The sequence below is a fragment of the Branchiostoma lanceolatum genome, chromosome 1 (genome assembly GCF_035083965.1).
Source record: "Branchiostoma lanceolatum isolate klBraLanc5 chromosome 1, klBraLanc5.hap2, whole genome shotgun sequence".
NCBI lineage: Eukaryota > Metazoa > Chordata > Leptocardii > Amphioxiformes > Branchiostomatidae > Branchiostoma > Branchiostoma lanceolatum.
The window spans coordinates 40125755-40141064 of NC_089722.1; the positions used below are offsets into that span (position 1 = coordinate 40125755).

General features: G+C 41.3%; 1 protein-coding gene across 1 annotated transcript; it reads left to right on the forward strand.

The window, feature by feature from the left end:
- Positions 1-1312: 1312 nt before the first annotated feature.
- Positions 1313-15252, forward strand: LOC136422854 (neuronal acetylcholine receptor subunit alpha-10-like). Its single transcript, XM_066410766.1, has 10 exons — positions 1313-1422; positions 3212-3360; positions 4038-4082; positions 4225-4334; positions 9758-9958; positions 10461-10550; positions 11069-11179; positions 11468-11604; positions 12510-12702; positions 13202-15252. Exons 1-10 carry the CDS (start codon positions 1374-1376, stop codon positions 13557-13559), a joined length of 1443 nt encoding a protein of 480 aa, XP_066266863.1. The 5' UTR covers positions 1313-1373; the 3' UTR covers positions 13560-15252.
- The last annotated feature ends 58 nt before the right edge of the window (positions 15253-15310 follow it).

The following is a 15310-nucleotide window of genomic DNA, read 5'->3' on the forward strand; positions in this document are numbered from 1 at the left end:
TGGTCGTTTCCAAAATCGATCCAGTTTCTTGTGTAACAGGATAGAACACTGTATTCCTTGCATCGCCATTTTCTACGTTTAAATAGAATGAGCTTAAGTTAAAAACTTTCGTGAATTAAGAATTCTTAATATGGATTTCGAAAAAGATTAAATCACACCAGCCCCCTCCCTCCTTATTGTCATATGCAACCCAGTCCGTTTCCGCCAGCCAGTTCCTGTTCAAAAGGTCAGGTTCCCAGAGACTTCACAACATGGGGAGGGGGGCTTCAACAACAAAACATGTGTCTTCAATTGCATATTACAGATTATAACCTTGTTATATTCTGCAATGATAAAAAAACTATGTCAATTGATCTAGTAGAAGGCAAGCTGCAAGTCGTCAAGAAGAACATTCGTTCAACAAAACAACAACAACAGGACAACTTTTGGCAGCCATTCAATCCCACTTTGACCCCCCTCCCATATATGACATAACCATACAATGGCGCTAATTGTCCCAGAGTAACCTGACTGGGACAGAGCCTAAGGGTGTACGTCACACGACTAAAATAGGTTCCAATGCCATCTGGGTGACCCGACAATTCTCTTATTGGTTAGATGTCGAGGAATCGCCTATGGGCAATGAATCATGGAAAAGTACTGCTCAAACTACACTCCTGCATAACAAAAGACAACCCTTATCATATTTTGAATATTGACAGAGAGGTTGACCCCTTAAGACGCCCCATTGGTTAACGATGATCTACACAACAGAAAACTACCAGATATGGGCGTGTTCACCGCGAGAAGGAACTGTTCCTTGTGGCTTTATCTTTCCCGAGTGCACCAGTTGAAGACACGGACACAGAGAGGTAAGATGTGAGCCTGTTGGCTACAACCATTTGTCTTCTGAATTACTATTCGTTTACCACTTGTTTTCTTTAAATTCAAATTGATTTGAATCGATTTACCAGGTGTGTCCTTTTTGTGTTGCTGGTGTATCATGTACATGTTATTTTGTGTTACCTATTACTGCTATTACTATGATTTATTTCTGATTATTACTATTTATAACTGTACCTCTACCAACACTCCTTTGTCAAGTTTATGTATTCAATTGGTTTCCTTTAAGTCCGTATGGCCTTGATGATTTTATTGAGTCGCGGGACACGAAAATGAAATAATCATTCATTCATTCATTCGTATGCTTTAGATTCTGTTTTTGATTGAGTTGTAGTTTTGCACGGCAGACAATCCCGGACATGATCCCCCGTTTCAATGACATGTCTAAGATTGTATATCTTGTTACAACTGAACAACTTTTTGTTACTGCAGATACTGGTCCCCTTCCCAGCCCAGCGTTTCAAGATTCACGATCAAGAAACTGAGGAAATATGAAGACCTGGAAAAGCGTACCGTTTATCCTTGCCGCCATGTTACAAGGTGAGTCCAACTTTCATGTTGCCAACATTAGTGAACGAAGAGAGCACAGAAAGAAGAAGGGTCTTACCACACAGGAAAGGGTATAACGTATATTTCGAGACTGAATCATTTAACGTCAACGTTCCATCTAGAGATTTCAAATCATTGCAGTCATTTTCTTGTAAAACAGATACGTGTAGAAGGCTTTACAGTTTGTGGCTTTTATGCCACTAGCATGTCAGTTATGCCACTCCCTTCGTGGTACCATCCCCCACGATGAATGTGACCGCGCTAATAAGACAAAACATACATGTAACGTTACTTGTGTCCGGCTTATTCACAATATACAAATAGAACGCAGATTAATATTTAAAAGCAGTTACACCGTAAATTGTATAGCCGTAAGGAGGTTCACTGAACTTAAGAGAATGGGGCGCGAAAAAAATGTCTTTGTCTGTCGCGGCAAATATAGCCAAGGGTGATTTTCAATCACACATAATGTTGGTGTTCACTTCAATATTGTTTGATATACAGTCGACTAAGTCAACATCAAGGACATAGAACCCATGTTTTTATTCAATAACTTTCTCATCACAACATTTTTCAATGTGACAGTAATGAAATGGTAAGAAGCCTGATGTGAATAGTATTACTTCCAAATCATTAGCCTCAAAAATGTCTGAACATAAAACAAGTTAAAACAGTCTTGTTCCTCAATGACGTGCTAACTTTGTAACACTTCCTATGCCGTTACACAGTTATCACACACAGTAAGTCAATAGAACAAGGATATAGAACCCGTGTTTTTATCGATCAATCCCTCAGCACAGCACTTTTCAATGTGACAGTTATGAAATGGCAAGACGCCTGGTGTGAATAGCATTACTTCCAATTCATTAGGCCGTATTTTTCAACACCACAAATTTCTTAACATGAAACAGCTTATAACAATCTTGTTCCTCTTGTGCTAACTCTGTCCCAATGTCTATACCGTAACACAGTTAGCACAAATCTAGTCGTCTTTATCAAACCTTATAGATTGTGTTTTCTGCACCGTGCGAAAACATAACTTATGTCGTAGGTCGAAGGGCAAGAGCTTGTTGTACAGTCTGTCTAAACCTGTTTGCCAACACACCCTGTTGCGTCGGTAATGTCAGTATCTTGGGGCTTTGTTTACGAAGGTACATATATAAAGGGCAATGAGAAATGGCTTTATCAAGTGTCGCTTTTCTCAATGTCTGGGATTTACTAGTCGACCCCGCCGGAGTCAACTTGAAGTCGACTCCGCTTTCAGTGAGTCGACTCAGCGATGTGTAAACATGGATTTAGGCTACTCAAGTAACCCTCTCATGGACTTCATCTTAGTAACTTCGAAACGTGACTCTAGTCACTCAGCGGGGGGGGGGGGGGGTCTTTGGTCTTTGCCTGGTACACTCGCTGCGATCGCGACCTACATTGGATTTTGTAACCCTTGATTTCAAAATCGGAACACCATGCAACATAACAAACAAATCACACATATCGGAAAGAGATTCATCATGTATGTAAGAAATTCGTCGAGTACTCTGTCAAATCGCTCGGTCGCAGCGAGGTCGCAGCCCCAATGGGATGTGATGACTTACATCATAAAATGTTGATTAAGTTTAAGCAGATTTTTTAGAATTTGTTTATAACTAACAAGTACTCTTAATGCATTATAATGTATTCCATGATATAAGTTTTTCATTAATTTTGACCGCATAAGATCTTAGACTAGACTCCCTCTCCATACATATTTGTACTAACGATAGCCTGAATACTTCTTTTAAAGTCACATCGGGCAGCGAAGTACAGTCCTCCGAGGAAGAGCTGCTCATGACTCTTCTAGAGGGGTACAACACCGACCGTCGGCCCGTCAAGAACGTATCAGACGCCGTCAACGTCACCATTGACGTCGCCGTTGCGGAGTATCTACACCTGGTATGCCCATATTAATCTATTTTTAGAATAAAAAAAAGTATTTTCTCGCGGGACCATAATGACACCAACATATAGTCGCGAACCGAGCTATTTGCATTTCAGCGAATCATACCTTTCGGAAATCTACAGATATTCTAAACATCTCTAATGCTGTAAATACATTTAAGTTCGCGCGGTTTTTATTTCGCGCTAAGGCGAAAATGGAGTGTTCGTGGTGGTTTGAAGTTCGCGGCAGCGCTATAGTCGCATACTGCTATAGTATTGGACAAAAATGTTCGCGGTGGTTTTAAGTTCGCGGTGAAACATTTGTGCAGTTACAGTAACTTCTACTATGTCCTGAAATTATTCGCGGATGTTCTACTAAGTCCGTATAACTCGCAGAAGTGGATATCACAAGAATACGTGAGTATAGTTTACCGACGGTCCATAGGAATGCAAATCAAGCTTAGGACATAAAGTCTCAAAAATGCCTAATAACGGCTTTCTTGATATGGAAAGTGAAACACTCTATCCGCCATTCAAAGACATCGAGAATGGTTTTGAACTATTGTTCACACTTAAAAGTACAATTGATTGTTAACCTTGTTGCATATCAAAAGGAATATAAGAAATTACAGCTTAAAAAATCTAAAAGAATATTTCGAGTTATTCATTGTTGTTTCTTTCTTAATAAACAGGACGACAGGAACCATATGCTCACAGTCAACCTTTGGATGAGAATGGTATGTAAACAGTTTCCTTTAAAAATCTTTTCTGTACACCAGACATAATATTTGTTCATCGCTTCAGCATCTTTATCTATTTTGTTCTGCAGTACGATGATGCATTTTGTACTATATCAGAAACTTATCAATTTTTTTCCAGTTTTGGACGGACCAGTTTTTAACGTGGGATCCGTCTGAATTCAATGGAGTGAAGTCACTGCGAATCCAGGGCAGTAAAATCTGGAGACCTGACATTGTCCTGTTTAACAGGTACGAAGACCTTTGACCTTTGTGACGTCAGATTCCGAGTCGGAGAAATGGCGTCTGGAGCAATTCCTATGATGCAGATGTGGCCGACTCGGAATCTGACGTCACAAAGGTCAAAGGTCGTTGGACATCGCCGGTATTACATCAGCACACCGCGAATTTCAAATATTGTAAAAACGCTAATCTATGATGGACTCATGTAAAAGAAGTCAGAACTGGTCTTAGTGGTATATTTAACATACTGCAGTATGCTTTACGAAATTAAGGTTAGCCTGCCTTTAAACCCTGTAACATTGTACGAGTGTGACTACAACCATGTAATATACCTGTCACACGTCTTTTAGCCTTTATGCAAAGGCCGCGTAAAGAAGCATATAATAAAGAGCAGGTGATAAATAGTATGGTCATGCCATACCCATAGCTTTTCTTATGTAGATATATGTATATACGTTGATGAAGGTTAGACACTGGCGAGCAGGCGCGGAGGCGAGCAGCAGCGGATTTCGAGAGCTCCGAGAATCTCCCGAATTTTCACGTATTTTGTACTTATTAACCTTAGTTTTATTTTCAGTTTGGAGCATAGGTCGTATTTGAACATATCTAGGACCTGTAAAGCCGGTGAATAGTGAAATTGTCAGTATTTAAATCAAATTTTGGACTGGTTTGAAACCAACGCGTACAGAGTGGGAGGGCGGTGAGTACAGAGTGGGAAGAGAACCTTACCGATTCCATTGTACATTTATGTATGTAGATATTTGGGACGACCTATGATTGCATAGTTTACTTGGTAACTTGGAAGACGTATATGTTTTGTTTTGATCTATTTTGTCACCTTGCAGTACGCTAAATTCTGTGAAACGTGAAAGAGTTTGAACATCGTGTCCCGACTGATTTGCATGTGAATACGTAAAGAGTGGGAGGGCATGCATGCCGATTTGGACCCGAACTTACTTTGATAGCTTTCTTTAGGGAGTCGAATTGCAAATATACAGCAGCTGGGACAAATACTTGTTGTTTGGTACGTATTATTGTTGTGGAATTGGCACGGTTTATTAGCGTCGGTCTCGACCGGCGATAGACAGACAAATTACTGGTGTGTAACCGCATAATTTACAGGTTTGCGTTTGCAAAACCTGTATTGAATTCACTAACAACCTCGACTGATCACCTTACATTTGTAACACTGTAACACTTGTAGTAATTCTGTGTAAGAAACAAAGCGGTGACTGGGTCCCGCTGGATAAAGGAAAGCGGTGATTGGATCCCGCTGGATATTAACAGGAGCGGTGACTGGGAGCCCGCTGGTTAAGAACAGGAGCAGTGACTGGGTCCTGCTGGTTACTGAAAGGGCGGTGACTGGGTCCCGCTGGATAAAGGAAAGTGGTGATTGGATCCCGCTGGATATTAACAGGAGCAGTGACTGGGTCCTGCTGGTTACTAAAAGAGCGGTGACTGGGTCCCGCAGGATAAAGGAAAGCGGTGATTGGATCCCGCTGGTTATTAACACAATAACAGGAGCGGTGACTGGGAGCCCGCTGGTTAAAACAGGAGCAGTGACTGGGTCCTGCTGGTTACTAACAGGAGCGGCGATTGGATCCCGCTGGTTAAGAACAGGAGCGGTGACTGGGAGCCCGCTGGTTACTAGCAGGAAAGTGGTGACCGGGTCCCGCTGCGTAGTAACAAAATGGAACTCCACTACACATGCATATTACTGGCCCTTTGCCTAATGTTTAGCAAAGCCAAACCAGGATCTCAGCCAAACACTAAACAGGAGATAAATGAAGTACATGTGACAAGTACTTTCAGAACTGACTGTACCTCAGACTGGGCCACGTTTGCTTTTATGATTAAACACAGTGGGATAAATGGGACTTATTTCAGCCGCAATAAGTTACTGATGCACAATGATAGTACAAAATTGTCGCAGATAATGATCATACTGCTTCTAAGTGGGGATGTTGAGGTGAATCCAGGGCCCAGACCACCAAAATGCCCCTGTGGGAACTGCAACAAGGCTGTTCAGAATACCCATGCGGCTATTTGCTGTGATGAATGTAATAGATGGTATCATAAAGACTGCATTGGGCTATGTTCTCAGGTATACACAGTATTAGAAACGCACAGATCATACTCATGGATATGCTGTGACTGCGGTGTACCCAACTTTGCATCAGCCATGTTCGACATCACCGATGATAGTTTCCATTCCGTAAATTCATTTGATACACTGAGCTCTAGCTCAAGTTTGTCAGAGGACACCCCAATGGCCACATCCACTCCACTTAGATCAAATCAGGGCAATACTAGTACCCACATGAGAGATCATGGTTACAAAGAAAAAAGGACAAGGAACAAATGTAAACTTCTGCTGGTAAACTGCCAGAGTGTTCGAAACAAAACAGCTGAACTGGCGACTGTCATTGACACTTACAAACCAGACATAGTAGCAGGCACAGAGTCATGGCTCAATCGAGACATAGCAAGCAGTGAAATATTCCCTGACAACTACATAGCACACCGCAAAGACAGGCAAAACGGCCCTGGAGGTGGTGTATTCCAGACCAACAGGGATGATTTGATTGTCACTCACAGACCTGATCTAGACACAGATTGTGAGATTCTTTGGACACAAACTCAACTTGCAGGAAGGAAACCGCTAATGATTGGTACATACTACAGACCTCCATCTGACCAGGGCAATAGTCTAGATGAACTTGATAGGTCTATAGATAAAATGGGAGCCAAGATTAACTCTGACAATGTGATCATCCTCGGAGATTTCAACACTCCTGGTATAAATTGGGATACCAGCGTAACAGATAACACTAAGAACCACACTGGGCAGGCAGAGAAGCTACTGCATTTAGTGGATAACCATGGGTTATTCCAAACAGTTCAAGAACCAACTAGAAATGGTAATCTCTTGGACCTCGTTTTAGTTAATAACCCCAACATAATTGACAAAACCACAGTAGTCCCAGGAATAAGTGACCACGACATGGTCCTGGTGGACGTTAACCTGGCACCCAAACAGAACAGGAAACCAAAGAGAAAAGTGTACATTCGTACGAAAGCTGATGAACCGGCTATCAAGGAAGATCTTACAGACTATGCAGAGAACTTTGACAAAAAATGCAAGGACATGTCTGTGACACAGAAGTGGACAGACTTCAAAGACAAAATGAAACACACAATGAATAAGCATGTACCTAGTAAAATAACATCAAGCAGATTTAACCTGCCCTGGTTCAATAGAAACTTAAGAAGGCATTGTCGCAAGAAGCAACGCCTTTACAACAAAGCTAAGAGAACAGGACAGGAAGAAGACTGGAACAAATACAAGAGAGTTAAAAAGGGGGTCCAAAAGAGCATAAAAGTAGCACACTCAAAATATGTGGCAGACATACTGGGGGAAGCTATAACTGACAAACCCAAAACATTCTGGTCGTACATAAAAGGATTAAGGAGAGACCTTGTCGGAGTAGCCCCACTAAAGGTGGGAAATACCATTATCAGTGACAGCGAGAAAAAAGCAGAAGCACTCAGCTCACAGTTTAAAAGTGTATTCACAGAAGAAGACACCTCAGATATGCCGTCACTTGGACAGCCATGTACCCATCCCATGGAGCATATTAAGATTTCCACTGATGGTGTCGAAAAAATGCTTCATGGTCTCAATCCCTCTAAAGCATCCGGACCAGACCAAATACCACCTTGGTTCCTCAAAATGACGGCTAGTGAAATTGCACCTGTGTTGACCAATATTTTCCAACATTCCTTAGACACAGGAGAAATCCCCAAAGACTGGAGAGATGCAAACATATGCGCCATTTTTAAAAAGGGAGATAGAGCGGTCCCAAGTAACTACAGACCTGTTTCACTGACCTGTATATGCAGCAAATTGCTTGAACACATTATTCACAGCCATGTCATGAAGCACCTTGAGAGTCACAGTATATTGACGGATTATCAGCATGGATTCAGAGCCAAGCGATCAACAGAAACACAGCTGATACTAACAGCTCACGACATAGCTGGTGCACTGAACAATAAACGACAGGTGGACTTAGCAATACTCGACTTCACCAAAGCCTTTGACAAAGTCCCCCATAACAGACTTATTTCAAAACTGGAGTACTATGGAATTCAAGGTACTACACTGAATTGGCTGAAGGCTTTCCTGACCAACAGGGAGCAGACGGTAGTGGTAGAAGGGAAGGCCTCAGCCCCGGTTAGAGTAGCGTCGGGAGTTCCACAAGGAACCGTCCTGGGACCATTGCTCTTCCTTTTGTACATAAACGATTTGCCAGATCAGCTTGATTCAAATGTGAGGTTATTCGCCGATGACTGTCTGTTATATGTAGAACTGTCCACACATAATGATTCACAACTTCTGCAAAAAGATCTGAACGCACTCGAGGAATGGCAAAGCAAATGGCTCATGCAGTTTAATCCCGAAAAATGCTACATTATGCACATAACAAGCAAAAGGACCCCACATGTAACTAGCTACCAGTTTTGTGGTAAGACTTTAGCAACAACAAAAAAACACCCATACCTGGGTGTTACATTAACAACCGACCTAAAGTGGGGTGCCCATGTCAACAACATAACAAACAAGGCTAAACAGACGTTAGGAGTGATCAAACGGAATTTGTGGGCATGCCCATTGAAGGTAAAATCACTTGCGTACACATCACTCGTAAGACCAAACTTAGAATACGCAGCAACAGTATGGGATCCATATACTAAGAAAGACAAAGAAAAATTGGAGAGGGTACAGAACCAAGCAGCCAGATTCTGCACGAACAACTACGTCAGGGGTGCTAGTGTCACCAAAATGAAAACAGATCTGCAGTGGATGTCACTCGAGGAGAGAAGGAAAATGTCCAGACTATGCATGATGTACAAAATGACTAATAAATTGGTGGACGTACCAACTAATAAGTATCTAATACCAGCTCAGAAAAGGACAAGAAATAGCCATGCCTTTAAGTATCAGACTTTTCAACCTAGGATTGATGTGTTTAAAAATTCGTATTTTCCTAGAACGATCGTAGAGTGGAACTCGTTACAACCAAGTACAGTGGAAGCATCCTCATTAGATAGCTTTAAACAATGCATGCAGTTAGATATGCGAAGGTTAGACGTGACAGGTCGTTCGGTGTAATATAACCAGCTGCTGCCGCGCCGCGTGCCTGCGAAGCTGGTGTGTTACGCCGAATGGCGGTTATACCGGCTATATAGATACAGATACAGATACAGACACCCAGGTAATAAGATACGCCAGATATATATGTATGTATACACACAAACAGACACACACACACACACACACACACACACACACACACACACACACACACACACACATATATATATATGCATATACATTGCATTAACCGCTTCTTAAAATTCTTCCGCAGTGTCTTTGAGGAAGGGTTCGGGGAGACCCCAGACTTCAGAGCGACCATCCTGCCGGACGGCTCAGTGACCTTCCTGTACCCCTTCACGCACAAGGCCGCCTGCCGGGTCAACATCAACAGCTTCCCGGAAGACAGCCAGGTCTGCCCGCTCAAGTTCTGCTCCTGGTCGTACGACGGGGTTCAGATGGATCTCGTCAATCGGTGGGTAGATCGTGTGCCATACCTGCTCTACCTTCTCTATCATTTGCAGATAAACCAACTCGAGAATCTCCGTATACAATATATATATGATGATATCCTTTCCTTATGAATGTACACACACACACACACTCACACACACACACACACACACACATACACACACACACACATATATATATATATATATATATATATATATATATAGAGAGAGAGAGAGAGAGAGAGAGATGGATATAGATTAATAGATATATAGATATAGATGGATACATAGATATAGATATACTACTTGATATAGATAGAAATATAAACATATAGTATTCGATAGATTCATACATGTACTAGATAGATAGATAGATAGATAGATAGATAGATAGATAGATAGATAGATAGATAGATAGAAATAAATATAGATATATGGATAGATAGATAGGTTAGTACAACTGAACAAAGTTTTGTTATCAATGTAGATAAAGCCTAAGTGAGATATTGTTTGGCTCCACAGGTTCCCGAAGGGAGATCTAACCAACCTGGGTCCGAATGAGGAGTGGGAGGTCACTGACCTGCTGGCGGAGAGACATGTTCATTACTACAAGTAGGGTGTTTTCTTGGCGTTAAGTGTTTTTCATTTGTCCTTCATATCTTATGTATAACGCCCAAAAAGCAGTTACTCATTGACAAGCAATTGGACATGCTTTTGGAAACGGGCAATCTTGCTCAGAGTCACTGACGAAAAGTAGTGGATGGTACTATACTTGAAACGTCTGATCTTTTCCAAAATCATATCCAGCTGCTTATTATATGACCTTTGTCTCTCCTCTGGATGTCTAACCTTAATGGACTTAATCATAACGTATATTCAGGGTAGCCACACATAACAAATTAGATATCAAGCTCTTCAATACGTTCTTGAAAATCTATCGAGAAGAGTAGGGGTGACCCGGTGTACTTGGCCAAAAACGCGAGCCGTGGCGAAACTGCATTACACTACTACTAGCTACTTGAAAAAGCATGATGAGTCACCTCAGTTGATGATGACTACTTTACCTCTTCTACCTTATCTGAATATGATTTAATCGAGACTAAACAGAATGATGTACTTCTTGTGTCCAGCTGCTGCCCTGAACCTTACCCTGACGTCACCTTCACCCTAGTGATGAACAGAAGGTCGCTCTACTATCAGTACTACATCTTTGTACCAGCCTGTGTGCTGATGTTGATCAGGTATGTACATCTGTATACATGTACATGACTGTGCATTCCTAGTAGATTATATCAATGGTCTAGAAATGAACTCGTTAGTTTTGCTTTACAAACGTTCAACAGACAGCCTAATCAAAACATGGATTTCCAAAGCCTGTGGACTAATTACAAGCCTCTATAACTACTCCAATATTATGATAGGCAATATAATATAATGATAACGTTGATAACCTGATATGTCACGTGTCTTCCTGTTGGAAGTCCTACTCATACCTCTTGTATAAATCTATTGCTATGTTGAATTTACAGTTTGCTGGGTTTCCTGACACCCCCTGAGTCCGGGGAAAGAATGACGATGGTTCTGACGGCGCTGCTAGCCAACGTTGTCAACATGGAGGTGGTGGCCGGTCAGCTGCCAAAGACTTCCACCTACGTGCCCATCATAGGTACGACCAGGCTATTCAAAGACCTCATGTTCATTATACATAATTATGAAGTTTGCGTATTTCCAAATTTACTGTATTGATGACTGATATGTAAATCACGAACTCCTTTCAATTTTAGCTAAGTTATTGACTGACAATATCTCATCATTGTATAGTCCTTTGTATTGAATGTTCATTTGATTTCAATACATTTTTTATATTCAAACTTATCTGATGTCAGTGATGATTGAATAGCAAAATTCTTTTATTCACAACCAAGAATCTACACAAGCCACGAGCCTTTTGGCTCGTGTAACTACTTGGTTGTGAATAAAATAACTTCTATATTCAGTCATTCTCCAACCTGAGGAAATTTGTCACGGTTATCAAATTATTGTTAGAAGTACTATTTAGTACAAATGTTCAATATGAGCCTACGTAAGCCTGAACTTGTACATGGATTTATTTGATTTGATCAATGTTTTGTATGTGCGAATGTAATTCACTTTATCTTCACAGTAGAAAAATTTCACGGTGTAAGGAATATTGACATTTTCACTGAACTTTAACTTCAGGGTTGTGGCAACTGATTTACAGAACGGATGTGTGAAGGAATCATAAATAATAACAATAGTTTTTTTCACGGTGATGATAAGTTCACGGACTGTGAATCACGGTACAGAGGTGAAAGCAGTGAACATAAAGTTACACTGAAAGAAACAAGAATTACAGTACAATGATTCCTTACTAATTCCAACAACTTGAAAAGGGATGCTGGGCCCAGTGACATAACCACAGCATAACTTCGCTCACTGATGACAGGGCCAAGTGGAGAAGAAGAACCCATTGTTCCCCGTGTTGGCATCGCTAGATGTTCCCGTTCAAGGTTCAATTCCGTACTAACTAACGATTCTTCTTGTCTCTAGGGAAGTACTTCGGCGCAGTTCTGTTCGTGAACGCCCTGGCGATCGCCATGAACGTGATCATCCTGACCTTCCACTTCGGCACGTTCCGCGCCCACCCTCCCCCAGCCTGGCTCAAGAAGTCCCTCCGCATCGACACGCCGTCCAGGTGGGCCGAGTGGTTCTTCTGGAGATGCTTCCGGCGTCGCACCATCACGTAAGTCAAGGCAAAACCTTTATCTATTCTCGATGACTCGTTCGGCCGCTTTTCAACAAGGTAGAGTTGAGGTAGGGGTCACAGATAAGAATCAAACCGTTATACAAAAAAGTCAAGTACTGATAAACAACAATGCAATAATAAATGACAATAAGTCTATACTAGTATATTACATAGATTGAAAACTGCCTGTTGCCATCATGGTGTTTGAAGGCTGTCTTCGTCTGTCAGTTGTGTCAGAGCAATGTCAAATCAGCTGTCAGTAAGTTAACGCTGTATGGAGATTCATTTCATTTTGTTACCTTCGCCAAGAAGGTTATGTGCTACATTTATATGCGACGTTTGTTTGTGTGTCAGTGGACATCATGATATTTGGTATGTGGGCAGAGAGTGGGAAAACGATACTCAAGTTCGATAGTGGCCCCCTAGCGGCTTTCGAAGATGATGCAGCCGAAATTCCTGTTTTTATATCACATTTTCTGTTTTCATTGTTTACCAGCTTCCCTCCTGACGCCTCTGGGGTTCGCCTGAACTCCTGTATCTGGAAGGACCTGGAGGCCACGCTGTCCGGACGCACCGGCAGGATGAGCAGGCCCTACAGCACCTCAGCTATAGAGACGACTCATCTGACCAAGCCGTTCAACAACAACAACGCCATGGACCCGGTTCTCCTGGCCAAGATGGACACCATCGTCAACAACCTGAAGGCCTCCAGGACCAGCTGGGAGGAGAAGAGGAGGATCGAGGAGGCCATGTACGAGTGGAGGGAGGTGGCCTCTCGTGTTGACAGGATCTTTTTCGTCATGTTCACTGTGATAATGATTGTAGTGAACGTCGTGGTGTTCAGGCAAATCTAGAAAAATACACGGCGTACAGTAGGATGGCGACCTCGCTACGATCGCGCTGCGACGTAAAATTTGACAGAGCGCTCAACGAATTTCATAGATACAAAACGAATCTTTTTACGCTTTGTGTGTTTTGTTGCCTTTTCAGTCATACTTGTACATCTTGCAGGATATTCTAATTATGAAGTCAAGGGTTACACGAATTCAATGTAGGTCGTAGCGAGAGGGCAGCGCGTTTGCCGTCAAGTGGAATAGGGGCCTTTGTATTGAGTTTGACAAGCATTGATGGACTCCTGCTTGTCAATTAAAAAGATAATTGTAATACCAATTACATTGTAATGTCTCTTCTGTATCAGATATCATTTGCCATATCTCGAATCAAAGCCTATTGACATGACCGGAAAAAGATCTCTGTTATGGGAAGTTTTCAACTGTGTATGTGAAAACAAAAATGCTTGATTTGACTAATTACTAGACTAAGTATTGGTTTAGGACTTTCGACTACAAAAGTAAGCTTGTGTATAGTGGCTGCCACTACGGAGTCAAATCTTGTTTTACCACCAAGATTTTCATACTTCATAGTTATCTTGGCTTACATGATGCATTATGGAGATGGTGGCGTATCCATATAATCATGCAAATACTGGGTATCATTTACCTTGTGGGTACTAAGTACTTATTGATCATGTTAGGCAGTCTGTTTTGTCAAAGGCAAACTTAAATATCAGGTAAATTAATGGTAAAGGAACTACTTTATGGTAAAGTAACGGTTAGGATTACTTTAGAGTCTGTCAATTTCAATTCATTTTTTTGGTATATTGCTCACATAAACTTAATATATTCCATGATATATATCAATTTCTTAAATGTATTTCGCGTGTTGGTTTGCTAACCGAAGAGTAAAATGGAGGAAATACACCATTGCTCATTTTGACGATTTGTAGAATTGCTATGTGTTCTACAAGAATTTCAGTATATGTATATGATCTACGTACTATGTATAAGTATTTTAAGGTATGTATATAGTCGCTATCATATGTTAGATGCTATCATATGTTATGTTATGTCGTGTCATGTTACTTGAAGTAAAGGCTGTAAGATCGACTTAGGCAAGGTTGGCGGGACCAATTGTTACAAAATTGAATGCCAATAGTACTGCAATATGCGCAATGCATGTTCATGTCTGTCGTCTTCTGGACCAGAATCCCCCTAAATTGATAAGACGACTAAATTGAATAACATGTAGACGCGCCATAATCTCTGCATTGCAAATATAGGGGCTTACCTAAGAAACTGCCTACGTGTTAGAAAGTTCTCCAATATCTGTACAAGTGCACAAAGGTCTTTCTTGTACTACATAGTGTCTTATGGAGTAGTTTACTCGTAGTCTTATGAACTTGTTAATGAATTAAGGTCGCCGTAATTTGTATCTTATACAATTGTTGAGCAAAAAAAGTTAACATTGTCATGATGATTACCAATGACTTCTACGGCAGTTATTTTGCCGGTAAATTCTGTAAGCTGTGTTAAGGTAATCCTCGGTCAACCTGCGGTCAACGAACTTCCTGGTGCAAGTGCATACTAGACACCACCTGTACTACATACTAGTCTCTTATAAAGTGGCTTAGTCCCATGGTATTGTTAAGAAGTTGCCGTACTTTGTATTTTGTGCAATTGTTGTTCAACAAAGTTGTTATAATGGAGAGTGATGGCGTCTGCGGTAGTTATTTTCCAGGCAAAATCTATTTATCTAAGTGTAAAGG

Coding starts and splice junctions, on each gene's coding strand:
- LOC136422854 (XM_066410766.1), top strand. CDS start 1,374: ATGAAGACCTGGAAAAGCGTACCGTTTATCCTTGCCGCCATGTTACAA. Junction 10,551..11,068: donor AGACATGTTCATTACTACAA/GTAGGGTGTTTT, acceptor TCTTGTGTCCAG/CTGCTGCCCTGAACCTTACC. Junction 11,180..11,467: donor TGTGTGCTGATGTTGATCAG/GTATGTACATCT, acceptor TTGAATTTACAG/TTTGCTGGGTTTCCTGACAC.